This window comes from Asterias amurensis, chromosome 9 (genome assembly GCF_032118995.1).
Source record: "Asterias amurensis chromosome 9, ASM3211899v1".
Taxonomy (NCBI): Eukaryota; Metazoa; Echinodermata; class Asteroidea; order Forcipulatida; family Asteriidae; genus Asterias; species Asterias amurensis.
The window spans coordinates 6,961,014-6,976,142 of record NC_092656.1 but is presented as its reverse complement, the minus strand read 5'-3'; the positions used below and the strand labels follow the sequence as shown (position 1 = coordinate 6,976,142).

Sequence of the window (15,129 nt, the reverse complement as noted above, 5' to 3'; positions counted from 1 at the left end):
GAAATGGCGCCTGTGGCAAAAATTCTAAACCTGGATGAATAAGGTGTAAAGTTACAAGGATGTCAATGTGTTGATAAAAAGAGTGACCAGTGGTTTATTTAATGGTCTCCTGACAATGACTAGAGCAAGCTAGTCGAAATGTTGAGACAAATTAAGAACTCACTTAGCGGTAAATGAAGTTAATAACGATCCACTAAAAGCTAAAGAAGTAGTTCCGGATGAGTTTCTACCTTTCACCCGGGTAGTAGTTAAAAATTAGGACAGTTCCCTTCAGAACTGAGAAGTCTCCCGAATTCCGAAAAATCGATATAAAAAGCTATGCAAAATTGCTGTAGGGGATGTAGGCCCTACAAAAAGGAAACAGATTTCCACGATATGTTTTTAGTCCCAATGCCTCCCTACAGTATTGTTCAATTGTTGACTTGAAGGAGCAGCTCTTTATGATCTTCCCATATGCTGTAGCTTTCAAGTACCTCTTTAACCTCGAAAAAAGGACTAGCCCGGGTACTTGAACTGTACCCAAAGTCCAACAAGTACTGAACAAACCTGCCCCTCCTAAAAAATACCTCTGCCTCCAGAGAGTCTAAGGTTCGTTATTATGGTGGCCCCGAAGGGACATCGCATAACGCAAACGTGTGCGCACACGTATGCAATGTCGTGAAACAAATCGCGAATATATGCGCACACGTATACAATATCGTGAAACAATTCGCGAATATGTGCGCACACGTATGCAATGTCGTGAAACAATTCGCGAATATGTGCGCACACGTATGCAATGTCGTGAAACAAATCGCGAATATGTGCGCACACGTATGCAATCTCGTGAACCAAATCGTGAATATGTGCGCACACGTATGCAATTTCGTGAACCAAATCGTGAATATGTGCGCACACGAGTGCGATTTGTTTTACAATGTCGTGAATTTTATTGCATGCCATGTTGCATACCATTAGGATGATGTCATAGTTGTGGATAATTTGTTACCGATCTAGGGAGTACTGTGGCGCTACAGCAGGCTCCCTCTGTAAAGCATGTGTATACCCAGGAACTTGGCACCAGGCCAAGGACGACCACACGCCTCGCTTGCCTCACAACAAAGACTACTGCTGCAATGACTACCGCTTATCTCACTGTTGGAAAGAAACCCCCCAGATCATTAGACATTTTATTCAAAGGTATGCAACATGGTATGCAATAAAATTCACGACATCGCAAATAATATTCGCAGACGTGTGCGCACATATTCGCGAATTGTTTCGCGACATTGCATACGTGTGCGCACATATTCGCGAATTGTTTCACGACATTGCATACGTGTGCGCACATATTTGCGAATTGTTTCACGACATTGCATACGTGTGCGCACATATTCGCGAATTGTTTCACGACATTGCATACGTATGCGCACACGTTTGCGAGATGCGATGTCCCTTCAGGGCCACCATACGTTATGTATCATCAGAAATGAATGAACATTAGGCATTAAAGGGTTTGGGTACTTTTTGTGGGACACAAAACACAATGTCCACATATTTACATTAAACTAAACCGGTTTGAAGATAATGATGGTAGAAAGTTTACCTTAATATTACTTGCTGAGGTGCTGTAGGTTTTGGGAAAAATTTGTAAAACAATGTCACAAGCATATTTTAGCATACTGTACTGGATGGGCTCAAAAGAGATTTCCACATGGTGCTATTGCAAAGTCTCACCTTGGCCCATCCTGCTTAAGCACACAAAGTTGCTAAGCACAACAAAATTATGCTTACTATAATATGGTTAACAGCCAAACTACCATGTCACATGTACAATTTGTGACTGGTACCCTGCTCATTTCTGCTAAGCAGACAATTGTTAAGCAATATTTTCTGCTTAAGCAGCTCTGTGAAATTGGGCCCAAATTGTACTCTACCATGCACAATTTAAAATCCTATCATTAGGCTTGTAAAGGTTTGGTGCCACTCATCAGGTACAAAAACAAGATTTTATTTCTCGCAATCCACAATTCTATCTGAATTTCCAGCAGGGATCATCAGTATAATTGCGCGAGTAAACATTGACTGCAAACCAACAACCTGGCCTTATCTATTGACATAAAAGATACTGGTATCAGAGTTTAGGCTGCTGAGGTTTTTTCCTGATAGATGATATAATATGAGTGCTCACCGCTGAGATGTGAAGGCAAAAAAAATTGTTTAGTGTCCTACCTTTTTGAAAAAAAGGAATGACTTTTTTTTTTCACAAGTTGGTCGGGTGACACATTTCTAAAGACACCTGACTGGGCTGTTTTTCAAAATTAATTTGTTTCATCTTTGATTGTTCAAATTTATATAATATATCTATCTTTAAATGAAAACAAAAAAGGAGGCGGCCTTTAGAAAGGAAGCGAGCAGGAACGCTTAACATAATTTATTTTTGGCTAAACCTCAAAGTTTCTGCAAACAGAGTTTAGGATCCATTGTTAAGCACATTGGCCTTTGTACATCACATTCATATAAAATGTAAATATTGTTCATTTTGAGACTCACTAAAAATCTGAACTCGGAGGTTTGCATGATACAACCCCCCTAGATAAGGGCTAATGAGCTTGGCAAACTTACTGTCTGAATGCCACAAGTGTTTCTATTGACTACTTTACACTGGAATATGAACTTATTTTATGTGATAAGAGTAATACTAATAATAGACTTGTTGGGCATGGGAGGGCGCCTTTTTTCATCTGTCTTCTACTGGTACTGCCTTTATACTCTACTCTGAATGACTGTATAGGCTTGTGTATTATGCTCGTTCATGACTTGCTCTCCATGTACTTGCAGGCGTTTCTCTTAACCTTTTGTTTTTACCCGCACGCCGGACGAGTCAACCACAAAGTTGGGTCTCCTGCAAGTTTTTTTTCACCAGCCCACATTTAACAATGCACACACTTAAAAAAAAAAAAAAATATAAAAAAAATTAAATTAAAACAAAATTACATTTTTGGACGATCTTATCACCCAATTTCTGCTCTGAATTATACTTTTTGACACCAATAACCATTTCTATGAATTCGCGTCTACGCGATTAAAGCCATTTTGAGATATGGTGGACGCATTAGGCCTACTGTAACACTATTTATTTGGTTTGGGCAAATTCATCCGTATACACCCAAATTCTTCAGTGCACATCTACTACAGTGTCCACCAATTCTCAAAAAGACTTCTTTTGCAATGAAATCTTTGTGCAGTCGACTGAGAAACCTCAAGTAGACCTATAGAGTTATTTTTAGTACACCATTGTGTGTTGAATGAAAAGAATTGTGACCACCACCATGTGAAAGAGGTCTTACGTGTATGTCTATAGATGAGAACAAAATTATAAAAATAGCACCAGGGCCATGTGGGTGGGTTTATTTTTTGTTTGGTTATAAAAATATTGATTCATTGACTAATATGACTGTCTGTTATTTCAGCCAACTTTTCACGATTTCAGTATAATATATTTATCAGCCATTATTAATTCAAGTTTTAGTTTCAAAGTGTCGTAGATGAATGATATAGATTATATTCTGGACAAGATCCTTTCTTACTCGCTGGTGATGTCACAAGCAAAAACATCTCCCCCTCACTGAGGTCAAAAGAAGACCTACATGTATCATTGGCGTGTTATGGCCTAGCGGTGAAGAGCACCGGACTCAAGCTCTGGTGTTTCTGATCAGCAGAGTGTGGGTTCGAGTCCCACTCAGGACACCTGTGTCCTTAAAACCACAATGCTTCGCCCTTCCGATGAGACATAAAGCCGTTGGTCCAGTGTGTTGTGTAACGCACATAAAAGAACCCAGTGCACTTAAAAGACAAGGGGTTTGCCCTGATGTTCCTGGTTTGATCGGCAGCATACTGCGCCACAGCACCTTGTAAACCATTACATGGTGCTTTATAAAAGGAGTAGGTCTCATAATTAAAATGTAGTCCCACATACCTTGCTGGAAAATACTGTATCTTAAATACACTGAACACTTTTGGTAATTGTCAAAGACCAGTCTTATCACTTGGTGTATCTCAACATATATGCACAAAATAACAAACCTGTGAAAATTTGAGCACAATTGGTCGTCGGAGTGCGAGATAAATAGAAGAAAGAAAAAACACCCTTGTCGCACCATGGTCACACAAAGTTGTGTGCTTTCAGATGCTTGATTCCAGAACCTCAAGTTCTAAGTCTGAGGTCTCAAAATCAAACTTGTGGAAAGTTACTTCTTTCTCGAAAACTACGTCACTTCAGAGGGAGCTGTTTCTCACAATGTTTTATACTATCAACCTCTCCCCATTACTCGTTATCAAGAAAGGTTTTATGCTAACAATTATTTTGAGTAATTACCAATAGTGTCCACTGCCTTTAAAAGCATCTGTTTGCATTCACTGAGTGATGGCTATGCGTGCTATAGGCCCATAAGAATCTAATTTTCATAATTATAATTATTAATATTTGCGTTAATCATTTACAGCTGAGCTTGGTGATTACGACCCAGCGAGGCATTCAGATGGTTACATCTCTGAGTTCCGTTTCATTCCGAGTCAAACACCGGAACTAGAGCAACATATCACGGAGCTACACAAAAAACTCAAGTGAGTATAGAATTCAAGATCTATGGCCCTTTTCACTTGAGAGAACCTTACTATATTGCGCCTGCGCAAACAGTATGCCACAATGCATCTTGGGAATTAAAAATCAGTCGCGACTTGTGTCAAAGTCGCAACTACTTGAGACGTGACTAGTCACAAGAAGTAAGTCGTACAGGCTTGGTTGGGATTCTTTCCTCACTTTCCGACACTAGGACCCCGGTTCGGAGCACCAAAAGTACAGAGCTCTATAAGCACAACAAAATCTTGCTTACTAGAATGAGGTTACAAACTGGGCCCAATTTCATAAAGCCTGTAAGCACATATATTTGCGAAGCACCAAAAAGGATTGATAACATAAACAGGTAACCAGCCACAATTCCATTCAGGTTACATTGTTGCGACTGGTGCCCCACTCTTTTTTTGCTAAGCGAAGGAATTCCTCAGCGGTACCATCTGCTTAACAGTTAAATGAAATTGGGCCCAGGTGTCTAGGGCCCAATTTTATGGCTCTGCTTACCGTAAGCACGGAATCGGCGCGTACGGAAGCAGGAAATTCTGTGCTTACGACAAGCATATTTCACGGGTTATCAGTGAATTTTGGCTTCAGCGCATGCGTACTCCGCGTTACTAGGCATTCCACGCTTACAAGGCTAGCACAGAAATTCAGCGCTTGCACGTAAGCGGAGAATCGTTATGGTAAGCGCAGAATTCGGCAGTTAGCAGAATCATGAAATTGGGCCCTGTTTATTTTTGCTGTGCAGAAAATTGTGAACCAGTCATTTCTGCAGCTCTTAAATTTGGCTGTGAACTGAAGTAGAACCTAATAATGTCACCCCATGAGGACACCTGCAGTCTGTAACAGTAACTCAATTATAGTATCTCTGCCATTCCCAGCCCACAGGGGAATCCAACTAGTCTTATAGCTCTCTAAACCTACTGGCAATGTTTAATTATCATCAAACACCTGCTGGGTTTTTAAGTGTTATTACATTGGCTGATGTTTCCCCAGAGAGGAATTATGGTGGTTACCTCCTCACAGGTGTGTCTTGTTAAATAAGTTTAATAGGTCTAAATGGCCTTGTGTTTATATACCACCTAATCATTCAAGAAGCTTGATGTGATTCTCTCTATGTAGTGATGAAGCATACCACTCAATGCATTGCCAACCACATGCAATATTCTACCTCAATGGTTTAGTTAAGGCATAGAGCAAGGAACAGGTTTAGGTTAGGGCACCCACCTACTTGACGTTATCATGGGAACATTTTCACTTCATACACACAGCCATGATACACAGCCAGGATTTGTTGAAAACTATTCGTTCATAATGCTGTTGAAACTGATTACATTTTATAAATAAGACCATGCCACACCATGCATTAACCAACAAATATTTTGACCGCCTTTATAATCAACTGCACTCATTAAACCTTACTTCTTTGCCACAGGCGACTTAAGTCACTCTTCCTTATTGGCGACTTAAATCAACTGCACTCATACCCCCTCATCCATACTGGTGACTTCAGTCAACTGCACTCATGTAGGCCTACAGTATACCATAATAATTCATATCAAACCAACTTGCGATAAACAAAATACATTGATGAAGAAATAGCAGATCGGACTTTATGAATGATGAGACTTTGTTCTTATTCTTATTCTTATTCTTTATTTGGCCAATAAACAAATACAAATACAAGCAGACAGTATGTCAAATAGATAATTATAAGTACATGTACAAAAGTAAATACAAAGCAAGAAAAACAATAAGGGCACAGGAAATTATAAAACAGCCCTAATGTGATGGCCAGGATCAACAAAAGTATAATTAAACACTGTAGCTCGAAAGCCTGTTAATCCAGTCACATAGGGAAGCAAACACACTATATAAAATACTCTCTTTGGAAAATAATAATAAATAGAAATAAATATTAATATAAATAATCTGTTTACACAAAGTACAAATTAAAATAACAAAACCAAAACCAGAAATTAGACAAGCAAATAGCAAATAAATAAATAAACAAATAAATAGTTAATTAAAACAAATAAATAAAAAGTATTAACAAATGAATGAATAAATAATTAGAAAAGTACATGTAAAAAAGAGATTAAGCAACAAATAATTCAATGAAGGGATGGATTTAACAAAAAATAGGTCAATCAACAAAAAAGTTAATCTTAAAGCAATCACCTTTTCCACTTAAACTCTTACATCAATAAATAGATGATTAAATATGAATAAAGCAATCAAAACAACAAAACAACAAAACATTAACGAAAATTCAATATATGGCTAAACAAATAGGTGAATCAGTAAATGAATAAGTAACAAAAAATAAAATAACACGCAACGGAAATGAGCTCTTTTCCAACATAAATATATCCAAAAAAATAAATAATGGATTAATAAATATAAATAAATAAAAATAAATAGATAAGTATATCAAACAATCAAACAATCAATTAATAAACAAAGTAGTAAATAAATAAATAAATAAATAAATAAATAAATAAATAAATAAATAAATAAATAAATAAATAAATAAATAAATAAATAAATGAATAAACAAATAAAAAACAAAATTTATATAAACAAGATGAAAGGAAAATAAACGGATCTAAAAACAAAAATGATAAATAAAAGTTCTCTTCATGATGTTCTCGTAGGGGTTTGTCGCCATCTAAAGCTGAGCTAAGTTTTCTTGAGCGTGCACGATGGCTAGACATGTATGGAGTGGATCTTCATCCAGTATTAGGAGAGAATAATGTGGAGTTCTTCCTGGGTCTGACACCAACGGGCGTGGTGGTCTACAAGAATAAGACAAAAGTGGCTCGCTATTATTGGTAAGATTTGTTCTTATTGGTGTCTAATTTTTCCTTCTCTCTATAGATGGATTGCTCTAAGTCGTCATCGTTCGCCATATTTGATGATAAAAGACGGAAAAGTGCACGCGTGTATGCGCTGCGCACAACTCTCAGCCAATGATAGCCTTACACACGAGCACATTTCATCAAATATGGCGGTCAATGACGCTTAGTGCAATCGATCTGTCTATCAGTCTGCTCTATCCTCTAAGGACTGCTGCATGTGATAAAAGATCCCTTAAAGGAACACGTTGCCTTGGATCGGTCGAGTTGGTCCTTGAAAAGCATTCTGTAACCGTTGTTATAAAATGCATACGGGTAGAAAGATGTTGTAAAAGTAGAATACAATGATCTACACAAATATGCCTCGAAATTGCGTGGTTTTCTTTTTACCACGTCGACTAACACGGTCGGCATTTATGGGAGTCAAATTTTTGACTCCCATAAATGGCCGACAGTGTTAGTTCGCGGCATAAAAGGAAAACCGTGCAATTTTGAGTGATATTTGTGTGGATCAGTATATTCTACTTTTAAAATATCTTTCTAACCATATGCATTTCATAACAAACGGTTACAAACGCTTTTTATAGACCAACTCGTCCGATCCAAGGCAACGTGTTCCTTTAACTCTTTCAATGCCAAAGTCATACATACAATCTATTTTATGTTTCCGAAAGCGTCATTAGTGTACATGTATGATCTGTCTTATGTACTCAGTAGTGTCCTCAATCGCACATGTACGACTCATAATATTATGTATAACGTGGGGCATTATCACTCTTACGAGAAATGCTATTTATTCGTTTTTGAAAGGGCAAGGGCACCCAAGATATTTTCTCCTTGGTAAAGGGCACCCTATCATTTTAAGGGCACTAAGGCAGTGACCAGGGGGCATGAAGGCAAACCTTCATTGCCTCTGTGTAGAATCAGGCCTGCATACATTTTATCACAACAGTACAAGTTGCCCTCTGCCAACATTTAAAGTGAAAACAAAGGCAACAGGCCTTGACCTTCTCTCTTGAAGAGGCAGGGCAATTTTCTCGTTGGTAAGGGGCAATTGAACAAGGAAAATATCACAAAGGGCACCATGGCAAAACACAGGGCACCATGGCAATTGCTGTGGGTTGTCATGAGGCCTGAATCGGAACAACTTGCCACTTAAAAACACGACTAAGTGTAAAGAGGTTGTTTCAGTTTTTGTATAGCAGCTTTTATAAAATATTATTTTAACCTTGAGATTTGGAAATTAGTTTATGTTACCAAAATAACTTCTGAAACTTTCCATTCCACTCTTGTAAAAAAAAACAACTTTGCTTACTTGACGCCTGACCTTTTAGAATCAATCAATTATAGTGAGTAAAGGAAAAATCTACCTGTGGTTTTCTTTCACTTAGTGTTTTCTTCCTGCCATGCTTTGACTATAATGCCTGGTGACTGAGGGTTTAACCACAAATATACAAGGTTGTTAGAAATTCAATAGAGCAGAACCAAACACTGAGAACAAAACACTGCTGGGATTTGTATCCAAACTGCCTTCCCTTGGATACATGTAATCTTTTATAGAATTCTATAATGCTGTGTAGATCAAATCCAGTGGGTAAGGCCATATCCGAACTGGCGGCTACGGCTACGGCTAAGGCTACGGATCGCCACGTCGTCATGCATTGAAGTATAGGATGCCCTTAGCAACATTCCTAGCAACGGTCATAGCCACAGCCGTAGCCACCAATTCGGACACGGCCTTACAAAGTGTTGCACACCTACCAGGGAACGATTTCGTCCAGAATTTTGCATTAGCAAGGAAATTTAGAGTGAACTTATTTTGTGCACAGTGAATGCTAATAATATTGAGTAGCTGATTTTTGTTTAGTAGCAATTGAAACATTTTGTGTTGTATTTTGCTCTGTTATACAAGGGAAATCGTTCACTGTGTACCCCTTCTTTAGCTTTCATGGCACTGCTTTCTCTGTATAGTTGTGTAGTATAGCAGGGCTCGAAAATTAACACTGGACAGGTGCTGCAGGCTCGAGGCCAGTGATTTGTATGGTGATATTTGCAGAGTCGTAAGGGGGGGCACCCCTCTAAATAAGGAGAACAACAGAGTGTCAAGCTCATTATAATTTTGTGTAAGCCCTCAAAATGTTCTATAGTTGACAAGTTTGTGAGCCCCTAAAAAAGGATTCAACCTGATGTATTTTTGATGAGATTGGGCCCTTAATAAATTGGTCCTATTTGCTGAGAGGTGTAGGGACACTTTTCAAGATTTTGGAAAAAAAAATTTAATTGGAGGGTGAATAAATCAACTATATTAAATTGAGCAGAGGATTAAAGTTCAAGAGTCAATGAATAATTGTCCCTGTGCTGTAAAAAGCTGTGGGACTTCTGAGTATTTTTCGTGTATTTTTGAATATTTAGCATTTTGCACTGTACGCTATGGGAGTTTAATTAATGGGGTACACCCGTAAGGTTTCCATCCCCTGCAGAGGTAACTTGGAGGTGGTTACCATGGTAAAAGAAACCAATTGTCCACACTGTTTACCTGAGGGGTTTAATCCCATACAAGACTCCTATGGTTTTCCTTTTGGAGTCACTTTAGAGAACGCTCCATTTGACCCATTGAGAAGCAGTGGAGTGAAGCTGTCGTATTAGGTTGAATCACGGAGGTAGAAACGAGGTTACAAAAGACTCTGGCGTTAATGAAAAGTGCAATCAACTCCGAGTGTGAACAATTAAAAAAGAAAATACATTGGACCCTGCGTAGTAAACAAATTCTTGTATTCAGACAGTTTGTATCTGTTTTGTCATTATGAAAGTGAAGATCAATTTGTTGGATTTTTATTAGTGGGGAATGTCTGGTTCAGAGTGTGCTGACTGTCTGTTCATCAATTTTTGTGTGATTGTGTTTTACGTCTGTATACTGTGTCCTTTCTCTGGTACTTTATTCTTAATTACTGACGTTTTTGTTCATCTTTTTTTGGCCCTTGCAATGTGGATGCTGTATGAAATAAATAAATAAACAAATAAATAATCAAATAATTAGCAAAATAGTACATGAGTTGAAATAAGTGTAAGTTATAATAGGCCTACAGTGTTTGAATGAATGGGGAAGCCTCCAAATAACCCATGGCACATCAACTGCTGAAGTGCCCTGTGCTTTTGCTGTGGTGCCCTTTACAAAGTTCCATATTAAATTGAACCTTTCCTCATAGAATTCTTGTGCCCCTTCAAGAACAAAAATCAAGGCCTGGAAAAGGTCTGCTGATAATCATGTATGGTCGATAAAAAAAGGCCTAACAAGGTATTGCCCCTCTTTGCTTGGTCTGTTCCTTTTAACATGCATCAAGGCAGTGTACAATAATAATAACCGTATTTATAACGCGCCTTTTGCCAAAGGATACAAAGCGCTAGGTATTATTACTGCAAGGAGTGGGGCGAATTTTGAGGTATTAGACCTAATCCTTTTAAGCAATGGTTTACAAGGTGCTGTGGCGCAATATGCTGCCAATCCAGCCAGGAACACCAGGGCGCACCCCTTCTCTTTTCGATAAGTGCACTGGGTTCTTTTACATGCGTTTACACAACACATGGGACCAACGGCTTTACGTCCCATCCGAAGGACGAAGCAATGGTTATGTGTCTTGCTTAAGGACACAAGTGTCACGGCTTGGGATTCGAACCTAATGGGTTAAACCAATGGACCCACCTTTATCTGTGGTCTAACTTTGTATCCAATGTTCGTCACTATAAGAGCACACTCACAGCAGTACTTTGCTTAAAATAAGGGTTTAGCCATCATTTCACCAGAATAAAAGTAAAACATCAAAGACTTGGTTCTCAGAAATCATGTCTGTTATTTGAGATTAAAAATAAGAGAATAAACCCGAGAAACTTTGTCCTGCATTTACAGGCCTCGCATCTCCAAAGTGTACTTCAAAGACACGGAATTCACTCTGGTGGTGCAGAATATGGATGTAAGTATTGAACTTTAAAGGCAGTGGACACTATTGGTAATTACTCAAAATATTTATTAGCATAAAACCTTTCTTGGTGACGAGTAATGGGGAGAGGTTGACGGTATAAAACATTGTGAGAAACAGCTCCCTCTGAAGTGCCATAGTTTTCGAGAAAGAAGTAATTTTCCACGAATTTGATTTCGAGACCTCAGGTTTAGAACTTGAGGTCTCGAGAAACAACCATCTAAACGCACACAACTTTGTGTGACAAGAGCGTTGTTTTCTTTCATTATTATCTCGCAAGTTCGAAGACCGATTGAGCTCAAATTTTCACAGGTTTGTTATTTTATGCATATGTTGAGATACACCAACTGTGAAGGCTAGTCTTTGACAATTACCAGTAGTGTCCACTGCCTTTAAAATCAAAGATTTTATACTGGTGTTTTGGAAACGAATCTGGCACAACTTTGGCCCTGGCCCTTGATATTTAAAGGCACTGGACACTATTGTTAATTACTCAAAATAATTGTTAGCATAAAAACTTACTTGGTAACAAGTATAAATGGAGAGCTGTTGAAATACATGTAGTTTAAAACATTGTACAAAACGGATCCCTCTGAAGTAACATACATACATGTAGTTTTTGAGAAAGAGGTAATTTCTCACTAAAATATTTGAATCTGAAAAAGACTTCAGGCCTGAAGCCTTTTTAGGCATCTGAAAGCACACACAATTGTGCAACAAATGTGTTTTTCTCTTGCAACTTCAACGCCCAGTTGAGTCTAAATTTTCACAGATTTGTTATTTTATTCATATGTTTGGATACACCAAGTGAGATTACTGGTCTTTGACAATTACCAAAGGTGTCTAAGCGCCTATACAAAAAACAGACTGAAACAACAGCACACATAAAATGAAGACAATTTTGAAAAACAGTGTGCTATACCTTTCCAGCACCACTGTGTTAACCTCGAGTCAAAACTGAGATTGAGATTTATAGCTTGCAGTAGTCAATGCTGACAAGTTGGTGTGTATTTATGACCCATATAGTGGTAATGGCTGATTTGATGGGGGGTTAATGTGATACCTGACAGACCACAAACCAGCATTCCTAACTCTGACATGAGTGGGGTCTGCATTCATTTTACAAAACCAGAATGGAATACACTCTACACATATTAGATGTTTCTTTTTTGAACATTTACGAAAATATCTCTTTATTTTTGTCTGATGGTATTAAAGGGTTTTGATAGGTCAGGTTTTAAGGCCATGACATGAATAAGATTGTAATGGAATAATCCTGTCATGTAGAAAATTCAGCTTCTTTATTTTTTTGAGAGAAAAAAAAAGTGAAAATCATGGACAATGTTTTCTGGAGAGTTCTAAAATACCAGTCCTGGTAAATATGTAATAGGCCTACATGAATTTTTGTGACATTGTTTTACTAATTTCTCTTAAAACTACAGCACCTCTGTAAGAAGTTTTCTACCATCATTATATTCACTATACGGGCTGCATTGTTTTGGCAGTAGAGGGCGCTGTTTATGAAAGCACATCCTTTTTAGTTAAAGTCAATGAATGGAAGAAGATCTCTTTCTTCAGACAATGTTTGTCCTGTATTGAGTCCCAGCTGTGAATTTTTCCGCCGGTAATCCCACCAGGATTCCGGTTGAGAACTATCCTGTCCTGAATGAAGGTTCTTGTGAATGACCTATCCTGGTAAAATGAGTGGGATCCCGCCAGGATTTCTTAATCCCGACGGTTACTCCCAGAAATACATTATTGCACTGACTATTTTTGTGATTTTGTGACTCTAGGGTGATGAAGATGACTGCGTCTTCAAGCTATCTACTCGTTCTGCTTGCAAGCACCTATGGAAGTGCTGTGTAGAGCAGCATGCATTCTTCAGATTACCCCAGGCTGGAGATGAACCCATACACCAAAGAAAACTCTCCTTCTCCGGCTCCAGCTTCAGACATACGTAAGAATTCTAACCTCTACACGCTACACTTTTCAGGGATACAAATTCTCTGGATTAAAGTCAGAGTCACACTGCAGCGATAACAAAAACGATAACGATCATGACGCAAAGAGAATGCATTCTATTGGTTGGATTGCTCCAAGCAGAATACGCACACGCTCATTCATATAGAATGCATTCTCTTTGCGTCCCGATCATTATCGTTTTCGTTATCGCTGCAGTGTGACTCGTCCTATAACAAACCCCAAACTGGCTTAATCTGGGTAAAATTTAACCCTGCCCAGGACAAGGGTGAACCCATCAATCCGGGTGTTTGTATGGAACTGGGTTAACTTTTCTCTGGGTTAGATATTGTCTTGTGAAAGGAATCTCCGGCTCAGTTTTAATCTGTGTTGAAGATTTTTTGTAGTGAAGACTGGCAAAGTGATAGCCAGAGGGGTGTCTGGTGTCTTTTGGACACCCCTGTTTTAAATTTGGACAACCTGTTCTATCTGTTACAGTTACATGTAAATGTTTTGTAAGTGAACAATTTGGACACCCAGTTTTTATTTTCCATCAACAGTAATAGTTTTACTAATATTTCTAACCCCCTTTGATTTCCCCTTTAAAGAGGGCGCACCCAAAGGGAGGCCTTAGAAGCGTCATCGGAGCTAAGCCGACCCGAGCAGCAAGTCAACCGAGCTCCGAGCCGGAAGTACAACCGTCGTCTGTCGCAGACTGATATTTCATTGAAGAATGTAACGTCTGACGATGCAGTGTTTATAGACGATAATAATCCATCTAGTCCTAACGGGATCCTTCTGAGATTATCACCACAACCAGCCCACAGGTAAAGATTAACTGCTCATCATTCCTTAAAAGCACTGGACACTATAGACCCTATTCACAACGGGCAGCACACAGGAATGGACTCCCCAAAAAGGCAGAAAATGGTAGACGCGCATTGTTCGGAGGTGCGTAAACACGTGTACCATCCTTTTGTGCACGTTTTGACACACAAAATGGTGGACGGGAAACTCGCTTATATGTGCGCTGTCGTTGAGAATAGGGTCTATTGGTAATTACTCAAAATAATTGTTAGCTGCATAAAACTGACTTGGTAATGAGCAATGGGGAGCTGTTGATAGTATAAAACATTGTAAGAAACAGCTCTCTCTGAGTAACATAATTTTTTAGGAAAGAGGTAATTTCTCACTCAAATAATAAAATACTTCAGTATGTCGGGTATTAACTATATTGTGGTTGTTTTTGAATGGGCACTTCCTTACACAGGCTGTGCTTACTTAGATGTGCCCCCCAATTCCAAAAGTTCTTGTATTACTTTGTTTACAGTGTGTTTATTATATTTATTTGAGGAATTTGGAAATAAATGTTGTTGATTGGTTATTTCAGGTTATCTACTCACCGTGGGCAAAGTGGACGAGGCAGTCCAACCTCAGGAATAAGTACACGCTCTGTACCGTGGGAAGATGCAGAGCAAGCAAGGATGTAAGTTTATCTATCTGTCTTATTGTGGTGATGAGATGCTTCACTGCTGTACACTCTAACTTTAAGGGACACTTTGTCTGGGATCGGACGAGTTGGTCAATAAAAAAGCGTTAAGAACCGTTTGTTATAAAATGTGTATATATAAAGATGTTTTAATAGCAGAATGTAATGATCCATACAAGTATGCCTCGAAGTTGCATGGTGTCCTTATTCGTTGTGAACGGTACACCAATTTGT

At 38.6% G+C, this 15,129-nt stretch overlaps 1 protein-coding gene across 2 annotated transcripts in view; it reads left to right on the top strand.

Moving 5' to 3' along the window:
* LOC139941829 (band 4.1-like protein 4A) overlaps nucleotides 1-15,129 on the top strand; it is a 50,880-nt gene that overhangs the window by 21,969 nt on the left and 13,782 nt on the right. For both annotated transcript variants that reach the window (XM_071938450.1, XM_071938451.1), the window contains exons 5-10: nucleotides 4,485-4,605; nucleotides 7,273-7,449; nucleotides 11,378-11,441; nucleotides 13,241-13,404; nucleotides 14,015-14,233; nucleotides 14,797-14,892. In XM_071938450.1, coding sequence (XP_071794551.1) covers nucleotides 4,485-4,605; nucleotides 7,273-7,449; nucleotides 11,378-11,441; nucleotides 13,241-13,404; nucleotides 14,015-14,233; nucleotides 14,797-14,892 — 841 coding nt within the window. The remainder of the gene's footprint in view (nucleotides 1-4,484; nucleotides 4,606-7,272; nucleotides 7,450-11,377; nucleotides 11,442-13,240; nucleotides 13,405-14,014; nucleotides 14,234-14,796; nucleotides 14,893-15,129) is intronic.